Source organism: Ursus americanus, chromosome 11 (assembly GCF_024610735.1).
Source record: "Ursus americanus isolate L20-20 chromosome 11, mUrsAme1.1.p, whole genome shotgun sequence".
In the NCBI taxonomy this organism is placed as follows: Eukaryota; Metazoa; Chordata; class Mammalia; order Carnivora; family Ursidae; genus Ursus; species Ursus americanus.
In genome coordinates, this window is record NC_142137.1 from 20,255,459 (window position 1) to 20,269,325 (window position 13,867).

The 13,867-nt window shown below is 34.8% G+C and overlaps 1 protein-coding gene across 3 annotated transcripts in view; it reads left to right on the forward strand.

Moving 5' to 3' along the window:
• Positions 1-13,867, forward strand: part of GRIK2 (glutamate ionotropic receptor kainate type subunit 2) — a 642,399-nt gene that overhangs the window by 598,795 nt on the left and 29,737 nt on the right. For all 3 annotated transcript variants that reach the window (XM_045806988.2, XM_087865344.1, XM_045806989.2), the window contains exon 15: positions 8,658-8,883. In XM_045806988.2, the coding sequence (XP_045662944.1) occupies positions 8,658-8,883 (226 nt within the window). The remainder of the gene's footprint in view (positions 1-8,657; positions 8,884-13,867) is intronic.

Here is a 13,867-nt window from a genome sequence, read left to right on the forward strand (position 1 = left end):
GGATCAAGTCCCACATCAGGCTCCTCTGCTATGAGCCTGCTTCTTCCTATCCCACTCCCCCTGCTTGTGTTTCCTCTCTCGCTGGCTGTCTCTGTTTCTGTCGAATAAATAAATTAAAAAAAAATCTTAAAAGATTAAAAAAAAAAAAGAAAATGTATTTCTTATTCTTTGTAAGTTGATCCTTAATGAGAATCTTTTTTTTTATCCTTTGTTGATGTTTCATAGCCCATAAAACTATTCTAAGAAGACCGTGCCTTATGAATTAGTTTTATTTGTTTTGTGCTGATATAGCAAAAACCAAGTCAGCTTACAAATCTCAGCATTTTGATAAAATAAACACTGCTAAACATTGACATCCTTCCAATTTAACATAGAAGAAAAAGTGTCTTTAATGTGAGGCACAAAAACAACAACAAAAAAGAAATTGATTCTAGTCTTCAGAAGGACAGAGCAAGTTGCTTGAGAAAATAAGATTTTATTTGGAAAATTTTTAATATGCCTTTCCTCTGTAGTGTTTTGACTTTCGTATGCATTTCAAGAAATGTCTCTGAGTCATTATTTAATTTATTTGCTTAACTTTATTTATCTAAATTATTATGTACAACGTCACTGTAATGATAATAAGTATTGTTTCTCATTTTTGGCTAAATACATACCTTATTATGTAATTAAAATTCTTCTATAAAATCATAATTTTATAAATCCTATCATCACTTTATAAATCTACCTTCACTGGCAATTTTTTTTTTCTTATGAAATAACTTTAGTTCTCTCATCTGTGTGGTAAACAAGTAAAACAAGATTTCTTTCTCCACTAATTGAATATTTGTTTTATTTGGCTAACCTTTACCTGAACAGCTTCTCCATTGTGCTCTAACTCGTCATTATCTCAACGCTTTTCTTACAGAGAATTGTATTATTTCATGCTTAGCTCATTACCTGACTTTCATTTTTCATATTCCTCTTAAACAGTACATTCTTCTGGAAAGTCTTTCCTTTTTTTTTTTTTAAAGATTTTATTTATTTATTTGAGAGAGAGAGACAGCCAGCGAGAGAGGGAACACAGCAGGGGAGTGGGAGAGAAAGAAGCAGGCTCCCAGCAGAGGAGACTGATGTGGGGCTTGATCCCAGGACCCCGGGACCACGCCCTGAGCCGAAGGCAGACCCCTAACGACTGAGCCACCCAGGCGCCCCTGGAAAGTCTTTCCTAATCAGGTTGGCAGCAGTGATGCACAGGGCTATGTCCCAATTCCTGAGTCTTTCCTAATGTTCTATGTAGGTCCTTACCTCTCTGTAATACCAAACCCAGAAAACCTTCAAAGACTGTACATTTTAGTTTGGCAGCTTAGTTCCCATTCATGATTTTGTCTTGTCCCTTGATGATGGTCAGTAGCGACTTCATTGAATGAAACCAATCTTAAACACAGCAGATTAAGCAGAACATAGTATATGAGGTTCTTTCAACATGTCCCATCTTTCACCTCCAATCTTTAGTTCACATTGCACCTGGATATGTCCTTTCTTCTAAGTAAGTTTACATACAACTTTCACACTCAGTATACAAATATTTGATTGTTAATTTCAGTTTTAATTACTTGCTTACTGACTTTAAATGTGTTTTTATTGCCAGTCTTTAATTTGTACAGCTTCTACCTGTTGATTTTAACCTCAAAGATCCTATAGTCTATTTTACTTTGAAAATGTTCGACACCTTTCTATCTTATTAAAAATAAATCTAGCCGAGGCTTCTTGTTTTCTCCTTACACAATACATCTTAGAGTATTAATATAATTCCACATGTGTTTAATATAAATATTTTGAAATCAAAGGTCAAGCTAATTGCAGTGTTTTAAATCCATTCTACTTGAGATTCATCTTATTAGAAATTTTGCATTAGTAATTGTCTTTCTTTCTCTGGCTTTTTAAACCTCTCTTTTCTCCTGAAACCTCCCCACTGGCATATAAACACACTTCAATCTCTTTCATCCTGGAAAATCTTACTTAAACCAAAATGTTCTTCTATCTACTGCCATGGATCTCCTATTCTTCAGAGTCCTACTTATTGATATATATATGTATCTTTTTTGGCACTTACTGGCTCCATTTAACTTTCTCCAAATCCTTCCTTAATCCACTTCTTTGTGACTTCTACGTACTTCACTCCACTAAATTAGTTCTTCCTAAAATAACTAAGGAACTCTCTCTTGCCAAAGTACGTTCAGTTCTCATTGTATACTTTTTTTTTTTGGCAAATCACTACAGGTGAGCTTTTGTTTACTAAACATCTTCTTGCCTTGACTTCTGCAGCACCACCATTTCCATATTTTTTTTCTTAATCTTTGTTCACTTTTTTGTGTGTCTCGTTTGCAGGCTCAGTTTTTCTCTGCCAGCCACTGAAATTCAAAATTGCATTAAGTTTGATCCTGGGGTTCTTCTTTGATCTTCTTTCCTCATCTATCCACTTCTTTGTCTTGTATATCCAAGAGGACTCCAGAATCTATATCTTTAGCCCTTACCTTTCCCCTGTACTTCAGACTTTGGTATCTAACTTCACATAACAGACCTATTTAGATGTTTCTTAGGTACCTCCAACCTACTAGATATAACCTTTTCCCTGAACCTTGTTTTGGTGGGTTTTTTTTTCTTTCTCAGTTTAAAGCAGAAACGAATGAGTCATTCGATCTAAACCTCTTCTTACGTCCTATAGTTTAATAATGACCAAGCCTTAGCCATAACACACACACACACACACACACACCTTGAAGTCTTAGTTTTCTCCTTATCTCCAACACCACTTCCCTAGTGCAAGCACTGTTTCCCACCTAGATTGCTGCCGTGTGTTCCTCGGAGCTGTGGTGGGGCACCATAGCCATCTGTATTTGTTAATTGGTCTTACCCAAAGGAAAAATAAACTTTTAGTGCCTTCATGACAGGAGGTAGTTTTATAACTTAAAGTGCCCACATAAATTAAGCTCTTTTCTTCCCAGAGAGGCTGGATGGTAGAGGTGCTTCTCTTCTTTGATGATTATATTTGAAGGATGGCTCCTGGGTCCTTGAGAAAGATGGTCCTGGACTGCAAAGCTGATGAGAGGCTTGTAAAAAGATTTGCATCTGAAAGATGCAAGAAAAGAATTGACAATTATGTAATTTCTAAACTGAATAACCTAAGGAAAAGGAGAGGAGGGACCTCAGTGGTTAGATCATCTGGTTTCTGGAAAGGCCAGGGTAAAAGTGAGGTCAGGGGCCTGGACACAGGAAGAAGCTAACGTTGAGAAAGCTGAGAGAAATAGCAAGGTCACCTTGGTCACCCCTTACCTATTTCTCTTTCATCTTCTTTGACTCTATGTGCCCCAGCCAAAGTGTACTTCCTTCAATTATGTCAACCCAACAAATTCATGTCCAAGATGGCATCTCTTAACTGCTTTTTCCCCTGTCTAGAAAGTTCTTCACCTCTCATTATGTAGTTGACATGGACTCAGCCTTTATTTATTTTTTTAATAATAATATTTTTTATTATATTATGTTAGTGACCTTACAGTACATCCCTGGTTTTTGATGTAAAGTTCATGATTCATTACTTGGGTATAACACCCAGCGCACCATGCAATACGTGCCCTCCTTACTACCCATCACCAGCCTATCCCATTCTATCAACACCCCCCCCCCCAAAGCCCTCAGTTTGTTTCCCAGGACTCAGCCTTTAAAGATCAGTTCATGATTCTTCCTCAGGGCATTCTTTTCTTTTCCGTCTTTTTAACTTTTTTTCCCCCTACTTTTCTGGAGACTTCTTTAAACTTTGTTTTCTAAAATTTCACTTGAGGCTTTCATTTTTGATAGCTGTTTTCTTTCAACAGAGTTAATTAATTAGTTAATTAATTGTCTTCATTACGCAGTATCTTTTACCTCTCTGAAGACATTTATGCCATTTTGCTTTTTTCTTTATATTTCATGGTAGAGGCTCCCTTCAAATATCTGGTTATCTTCAGCTGTTTGATGATACATAACAGACTCTAAAAGGCTCCCTGGAAGCACTGGGCGCTTGCTCAAGGCTGAAACACTGTGAGCTTTGCTATAGGGTGGTGTGTTGGATCAGTTTTGTTGCGAATCCATGATATGTGTCTTTACATAGAATTGATGTAGTATAATGATTAAGAATAAATTAGGTACCTAATCTGTCCATGTTTGATTCCTGGTTTTGCCACATGAATTTGGGCAAATTATTAACCTTTCTGTGTTTTGGTTTCCTCATCTGTACATGGCAGAAAAGATACTTGTCACCGAATAGAAATCTTGTAAAATTAATATGATTTAATATTTATAAATAATTTAGAATAATGTCTCACACATGCTGAACTTTATCTGTGTTAAGTACTCATCATCATCTGTCTGGTGCAGTTCAGTTTTGCTTGAAAAAAACCTTCCGTTGTCTCTCCTGAAGGGATTCTAAGGAGCAGGACAGAAACAGGGCTGACTGGCCTCGACATTGATTATAGACTCCCACTCAGTTCTTCGGGTTTCAATATGGCCTTCCCTGGCTCACCTGTGTCCAGTGCGCTCTTGTTTCATATCCAGAGAATAAAACCTCTAATCTTCTGCTTGGGTAGGATGGAGCACTCACTCTGCTGCTCAGAGAAAGAAAGAGCATCAAGGATCTAACTTTTCAAAAGACATTCTTTCAATAAATTTTACTTTTGTTAGATCCTTGACCCTTTGGCTTTGAGGGGGATATAGAAATGCCAATCTCTGAAAATTTTGTGGGCAGGAGAGGGTTCTGAAGTTTACTTAACTGAGTTACAATTCACCTATCTGCCTTCCAGCTTCCCAAATTTTGTTTCTGTTGTACATTGTCCCATTCTGTTTCACCTTGTGGTCTCATACCATGGGAGAGAACGCATACTCAAAGATGGTATTCAACTTGCCAACTCTGCCACAGTTCTTGGTCTTTTTTTTTTTTAAGAAAATTAACATATAAGCATTTGGTGGTAGGTTCTCTTTTAAAAAAATGATTGGAATTATAAAAATATCTCACTATTGCAAAGTGTGCTTACACGTAGCATCTTATTTGATCCTCACAAAAATACTGGGAAGTTGGCAAAGATATTTGACTGTTAAGCAAACTGAAATTCAAAGGTATTAAATGGCTTGCATAAGAACATAGATTCCATTAGTAAGAGATTTACAGCTAGTGATCATTACTTCTGACTCAGCCAACATTATTCAGATCTATATATTACTTAAGTAATAGGTAATCAATTATTTCTGAATGGTCAGGATTATAGAGAAAAAAAGCATCCTAAGTTTCATATTCAGGCTATGAGTTTGTTCAGATCCTTTGTTCAAATACTTTGTAAGTTGTCTTAGCTTCTTTGAATTTGAGGGTTTCGGTGAAATTCTTGTCGTGCAGACCTTTTGTTTTTAAATCTGATGCACTGGATTCTTTTCACTACTAAATAAAATAGATGTAATAGGATTGCCAGAAGATGATAAAGATTATTCAGCCTTTTCAACTTTCTGTAGAAATGGGTAAGAATTGAATGGCATCTCCCCACCACCACACACACAGAGCCCACAGAGGCAGTGAAATTTTTCAATGATATCTCTTTATAGCCATAAATGGGAGGTACAAAGAAGATACTGTGCTAAATCGGAAACTGAGGTCAAAGAATGACAACAAATCAAGCAAACAAGCCACATAGATTAGGTGTGACCAGCAGAGAGTCAATATTTCTAAATTGAAATATTTCTTATTTGGGTTTTTTATTTTTATTAAGAGAAACAAAACAATTTGGGTGACTTTTCTATCTAAACCTATTCTACAGTTTTAAAAATAATAGAAATATTTATATCTTCTGCAGGTAGGAAAGATGAGTGAAGCTGTACAAAAATCATGGGCAATAGATTTCTGAAAAATCAGAAGTAAATCAGTAGGAGATACTTGTGCAGCAATGGAAGATTGGAAATGATTAGTTTCAAAATGAATATCAATAGTAATTCTAGGAAGTACTCTTAGAAATAAAATACCCATGCAGGAAAGCATTCAAAGAATTTTATATGAAAATACATTTTGTAAAATCTTTATTTCATCAATAAAGTTGTAGATTAGATATTTCAAATGTAAAATAATTCTACTTTCACATTAATTTAAAATTAAACTATACATCTGTAAAGGATAGATTAGAATTAGTTTTTAATTTCTTGGTTTTCAGTTGTTAAAAAAGTTTAATCTGTTTACACAGCAACATATTAATAATGGATATGTTATTATACTGTTAAAAATGTAATTCTCTTTTTTAAATTTCTTGTGACAGTCTTTAAATTAGAAACTACTACTAATACAAAATTTTTATAATACATAATATTATGAAATTCATATAACAAAATATTATAAAAAGAGAAAGACATAATTATGTATCATTTTATGTATATATAGACATATTTAAATGATTAGTGCCATTGTAAATATTCTGTTCCCCCCTCTTTGAGACAAAAATACTAGTGTTCAAGTTTTATTTAAACCAACTTTTATCAATGAATGAAATGTGTTACCAGAAATTGGAAATCATGTAACTAAAGCAATAAAACATCGATTGTTAATGTTTTTATAACTGAAACAAAGGAGAGATTTTAGGCAATTTATGGCCAATGCAAAGTTAAAAATAACTTTTTGTACACTCTCTTATCTCCCTGCTTGGTTTTGGCCTCGGAGAGTATGCCCATGTTATGTTATTACACTATCGCTCTCTACTGGGAAACAAACTGAGGGCTTCAGGGCAGGGTGGTGGTGGTGGAATGAGATAGGCTGGTGATGGGTAGTAAGGAGGGCACGTATTGCATGGTGCACTGGGTGTTATACGCAAGTAATGAATCATGTACTAACATAATATAATAAAAAAAATTATTTAAAAAAATCCTAAAAAAAAAGAGTTACATTTTAAATTGTCAACTGATGAGTGTGCAGTTTTGATGACATACATGAATTATTATTTATGGGATTGTATATCTATCTATTATCAGCCACAGATTTACTAAATCAAAAACTATTTCCAATATAATTTTTTTATGTGAAAGCTCCTTAACCTGCAGGTGAGATTTAATTTTGATTTTATTTTGTACTTAGGCCTCTCTTAATGCAAAGCCTTGGGAAATAAGTTCTTTACCTTTGAAAGGAAGCAACTTTATTCTGGCTATCCTTATTACGTTACTGATTTGGAAAGTCAAATGAGTCTATGCAAAATCTCACTATTGGTCTTAACTATTCCAATAAGAGTTTCATCATAACCTAAAATAGTCCTTTCATTTTTCTTTTTTATTTCCAGCATATGATTATTTCACTTTAAAATAATTGGCATGCCACCATAGCTTTTCACATTTGTAATCGTATCAATCTTACTCTCGATGTTCTAGCTGCTGTCTTTCAAACTTTGAGCCGCTGGCCTTTTAGCATGCTTTAGTGGTTCACTGCAGAGCAAAGGTTTGCATTTCTACCCTCTCTTATCCCTAATGCTATACTTGTTTTTAGAAAGCACTCATTGTATGTTTAGTTTTTTTTCCTCCAGTAAATGTAAGGTTTTTCTTCTATCATCATTGAAATAATGTCTGAATTTTTTTAATACTATTGTGCACCTGCCTTTCAGTGGAAGGAGTGGTAATATCTCATTTATGACCTGGTACGTGTAGGACTAAATACATGGTTAAGCTGTAAAAAGATTGCACATCTATTCATTTGAAAACAGTTTTAACTTTTTCTGCCCGTGCAACCAATATAGTGACTATCCTCCGAATGCTTATAGCTTCAGTATTATTTTTTTGTATTTGCATAAGAATTTAACTAGGGTAAGGGTTTACAGATGAGCTTTTCATAAGCAGATGCTAAACTTTTCCGTGGTTATGTTTTTACCAGTGCCTTCTGAACAAAACCCATTTCTTTCTTTCACTAATGAAATCCTAGTGAAGCCTTACTGAGAACTTCAGGTGGACATAAAAACTATTCAATTTTATTGGTCCAGGAATCTTTAGTTAGTTAGTAGATCTGAATGATAGGCTTCCTATTGTCCTGAGGCAGGCTAAAAGAGGTTCTGTGGTGTCCAGATTGTGTCCCAGTGGAAATTTTTATTTGTAACAAATTCCATTATTTGTTCATCCTCTATCTTTGTGTATACCCGGAGGATAATCTGACATCAGTCTTTTAGTTAGCCATACTGGGAAAAACAAAAACAAGCAAACAAAAACTCAAGGTTTTGCAGTGTCAGTTGGTGTCCAGTGTCTTCCAAATCCGATGTTATAGTTATGTTGAAAGATAAAATCATACAGATGAGATACTCATGTGAGATATAGGCACAGAAGTTCCTCCTATTAATCTTGTTATTTTCTCTTTATATTCCATTCTATGATTTACTAGCTATGCGTTTTTGAACATTATGTTATTTTTGATATGTTTGTTAAATAAGTCAGTGTTATACCTGGAAATATGAGATGAGGAATTGCTACGAGACACTTTTTTTATACAGATTTTTATTTCTTTGTGTAGATATTACTATTATTAGTAAGACAATTATAAGTTAGTATGAGTAAATGAAATACAGTCAATTCCATCTAAATATTGTAGGAACACATGGAAACTAAGGAATATCTTTCTTACCTATTTTATTTTTTCCTAGAAATCAAAAATATCTACGTATGACAAAATGTGGGCCTTTATGAGTAGCAGGAGGCAGTCAGTACTCGTCAAAAGTAATGAAGAAGGAATCCAGAGGGTCCTCACCTCTGATTATGCTTTCCTAATGGAGTCAACAACCATTGAGTTTGTTACCCAGCGGAATTGTAACCTGACACAGATTGGCGGCCTTATAGACTCCAAAGGTTATGGCGTTGGCACCCCCATGGGTAGGTTTTATGTCAGTCACTGGTTCTTTGTTCATTAATCTTAGTTGCTGTGAGAAGGAGGAAAACCAGTGCCTCCACATGCCATAAGGAATTCTGTTTTTAACAAATCTATCTTGTTATGTCCTGTTACCGTATAAAATCAGGAAGCAATTTGGACATCTGCTTCTAAATAGGTAAGTAACAAAAGAAAAATTGATTTCTACCAAAATGGTCAGTAGCCATTTCTACTATATCAGTGTTGAAAAAACCCACAACATTAATGTAAAAGACCGTCTCAATTCTATATTTAAAAAATATTTTATGAATAAAAGTTTCTGCATTTTGTTTTTTTCAGATTTGTGGCTTTTGAGTACAGTATTTGACTTAGAGAGTGAATTAAAAGAGTGAGCCACAAATGGTTCATTGGTTTCTGCGGATATATGTTTTACTGTTTTATTTTAGAGAAATAGCTGACTGTTCACTAATAACATACCTAGAATATTTGACACCGGGATTACTTATTTTTAACATCCTTTCTCTTTCATATGACAAAATTATTTTCAATAATAATCATGAAATGAAATAAAGGATGAAAAAAAAGAAGTAAAGAGAAAAAGGATAATAATTGCCAGAAGAGACAAACAATGAAAATTTTGATTTATTGAACTTCACATATGTGTATAATATATATGAATATGTATATATATTCATATGACAAGTGTATTCATACATAACGTTACAGTACCCGTGTACATGTGGTGGGCATAATAATGGCTCCCCCCAAATGTCCACAGCCTAATCCCCAAAATATGTGAATGTGTTACCTTATATTACAAAAGGGACTTTGCAAATGTAATTAAGTATCTTGAGATGGGGAGATTATCCCGGATTAACTAGGTGGGTCCTTGTAAGAAGGAGGAACAAGGGTTAGAGCCACAGTCAATGAGGCAGGATGATGAAAGAAGTGAAAGGAAGAGTGTCTTAATCCATTCGGGTACCTATAACAAAATACCAGAGATGGGGTGGCACGTAAACAGCAGAGATTTATTTTTCACACTCCTGTAAACTGGACGTCCATGATCTAAGTGCCAGCCGACTCCCTGTCTGGTGAGACCTGCTTCCTGTTAAATAGACAGCTGTCTTCTCACTGTGTCTTCACATGGCAGAATGGTCAGGGATCTCTCTGGAGTCCCTTTTATAAAAGCACGAATTTCATTCATGAGGGTGCCATCTAATGACTAATCACCTCCCAAGGGCCCCACCTCCAAATACCGTCATACTGAGTATTAGGTTTCAGTATAGGAATTTGGGTGGTCACAAACATTCAGACCATGGTGTTGGGGAGTTGAAAGGAGAAAGAGACTGAGAGAGATTTGAGAATGCTACCTACTGAACTGAACGTGGAAGAAAGGACCACAAGCCAAGGAACACAAATGACCTTTAGGAGTTAGTTTAGAATGCAGGGAAAAAATTCTTTCCTTGAGGTCGATGAAGGAATGCAGCCTTGCAGACATATCACTTTTAGAACTTCTGACATTCAGAACTATTAGATAATTCATTTGTGTTTGTGAAGCCACTAAATTTGTGGTGATTTTTTTTCTTTTAGATTTCATTTCTTTATTAGAGAGAGAGAGCGTGCAAGAGCAGGGGGATGGGGGGGAGAGGGAGAGGGAGAAGAAGGCTCCCCACTGAGCAGGGAGCCAGATGCAGGGCTCAATCCCAGGACCCTGGGATCAGGACCTGAGCTGAAGGCAGATGCTTAACCATCTGAACCACCCAGGCGCCCTGACATATTGCTGTATTTATATAGTAGACCCAAATAATAATTCACAGTCACTGTAGAAGTGAAAACAAGCAGACAAAAAACCCTGAATTCTTACTCCCAGTTATGCAAGTGTAGCTGAGATCACATTAGTTGTGGGGGGAGGGTAAATTATATAATGGAAATTCTCCAAATTAGTTTCCAAGTAGAATACAATGTTTATTAAAGAATAAGAAATGAAATGTATGTTAATTCAAAGTTTAATAAAAGTTGGGTTATTAAATGTTTAATAAGTGGGTTATTAAATTAGATGCACAGAAGATATTTTTGAGGTGGACTATTTTATTTTTGACATGTTTGACTTGCTGATAGTTGTAATAGTTGATGTTATTGCTGTTTTTAAATTCTACACACAAAATGAGCCCCTTTATTGCCTGAACCAGGGAAAAACCTCCCAAACAAAGCCTTGCTGTTGTTATGCCAATGTATGTATTAATTCAGAAGTTTTATAATTAACTTTAATATATGATAAATATTTATTAATTGTTGAATTCATAATTACTACTTGAGGAGCAAAGTTTTTTGTTGATGGAGTGCTCAAACTGTGGCATTTGCCGTGGTTAGGTCTGGCATGATTCTTTCCCTCAGTAAGAATTGCATAATGAACTCAGAAACTTCATGAGTTCATGTACCATTTATTTGGAATTTGTGAGGAGTGTCTTCTTTGTCATTTTTTCAAGTATACTTTACTCATTTATGAGTTGGAGTATAACCAAATTTATATTTTAGACGATAGACTGATAATGTGCTATTAGAAAGTATCATCATTTGCAACGACCTTGCAATTCCCTAGAGGGTATTATGCTAAGTGAAGTAAGTCAGACAGAGTAAGACAAATACTGTGTGATTTCACTTATATGTAGAATCTAAAAAACAAAATGAAGAAGGAAAACAAAACAGAAATAGACTCATAGATACAGGAAACAAACTGCTGCTTACCACAGGAGAGAGGGGTAGAAGGGCAGGTGGACTAGGTGAAGGGAATTAAGAAATACTTACAATAATAAAATAAATGTCCCGAAGATGTAATGTACAGCATAGGGAATCTGGTCAATAATTGTAATATCTTTGTATGGTGACAGATGATAACTAGACTTAACATGGAGATCATTTTATAATGTATAAAAATATTGAATCACTATGATGTACATCTAATGCTAATAGGATATTGTATGTCTATTATACTTCGATTAAAAAAGAGAAACTGTCGTCGTGTAGTATTATGCACAATGATATTCTAGATTTAGCCTTGTCATTCATTGTAATCTTGGACAAGTCACATGAAAGTTATGACTTCTAGATTTCTTTTTTTTTTAATTACTAAAATTAGAAGGTTATAGGAAAACCTAAGGTCTATTTAATTTAAACTTACAACAATTTTTCTGAATGTGCTTGGCAAACTCTGAGAGTTTGTTCTAAATTGGGCTAGGAACTACATGGAGAAATACAGTTAGCTAATGTCTTAGAACAAATTTTAAAAATTGAGCAAACTCCGCACTTATGAGGGGTGGGAGCAGTGACTTGTTAGTCTCCCATTGCCTTATAGTTTCATCTGGAAAGAGCTGGAACAAATAAATGCATTTTTTTTTCAGTTTTGTCTCTGAAAGGAGTGAGATTCTCGTATGTCCTTACCATCTTTTGCCAGTTTACATTAGCTGGATGAGGGCATGGATCTTTGTTTCTTCATTTTTGGAAGCATACACAACAGCACCTATGTTCTGTGGATCCTCTATATTTGTTGAGTACATGAATTCTACATCTGAAAATACGATGGTGCAGTAAGATTTATAAACAGAGAAAACACATAACTTTTAGAGCTAATAATAAATATGGCATCTTACATTATTAAATGTGATGACCTCATTAAACAAGCTTGAGTAATCCAGGGTAATGAGGAGTAAGATTCGAGGAGGATGTGTGAGAACTTTGCAGTATAGCACAGGTATTTTATTTTATTATTATTTTTCTGTTACAAGTTTTTATTTAAATTCTAGTTAGTTAACATATAGTGTAATATTGGTTTCAGGAATTGAATTTAGTGATTCATCACATACATATGATACCCAGTGCTCATCACAAGTGCCCTCCTTAAGGCCCATCATCCATCTACCTGATCCCCCGCCCATCTCCTCTCCATCCACCCTCAGGTTTTTCTCTATAGTTAAGACTCTCTTATGGTTTGCTTCCCTCTCTTTGTTTGTCCCCCTTCTCCTATGCTCATCTGTTTTGTTTCTTAAATTCCACATATGAGTGAATTCATATATTTCTTTCTCTAACTGACTTGTTTTGCTTAGCATATTATACTCTAATTCCATCTGTCATTGCAAACGGCAAAATTTCGTTCTTTTTGATGGCTGAGTAATTTTCCATTATATATATATATATATATATATATATATATATATATATATATATATATATACCACCTCTTCTTTATCCATTCATCAATCGATCAATGTTTGGGCTCTTTCCTCAATTTGGCTATTGTTGATGATGCTGCTAAAAACATCGGGGTCCATGTGTCCCTTCAAATCAGTATTTTTATATTCTTTGGGTAAATACTTAGTAATGCAATTGATGGATCATAGGGTAGTTCTATTTTTAACTTTTTGAGGAACCTCCATACTCTTTTCCACAGTGGCTGCACCAGTTTGCATTCCCACCAACAGTGTAAGAAGGTTCCCCTTTCTCTACATCCTGTCAACACCTGTTGTTTCTTGCGTTGCTGATTTTAGCCATTCTGATAGGTTTGACGTGATATCTCATTGTAATTTTGATTTGTGTTTCCCTAATGGTGAGTGATGTTGAACATCTTTTCATGAGTCTGTTGGTCATTTATATGTCTTTTTGGAAAAAATATCTATTCACGTCTTCTGCCCATTTCTTAGCAGGATTATTTGGTTTTTGGTTGTTGAGTTAGAGAATGTCTTTACAGATTTTGGATACTCACCCTTTATCAGATATGTCATTTGAAAATATTTTCTCCCATTCTGTAGGTTGCCTTTTAATTTTGTTGAATGTTTCCTTCACTGTGCAGAAGCTTTAGCACAGGTGTTTTAATAATAGTCACATAATAGCACTCATAATTTCAAAATTTCTTAATAATTTTGATTTCTACTTAATATAAAACCTTAAACTTGAGGGGTTTTGTTTTCTCTTGTTTGTTTTGTAAATACAATGTAC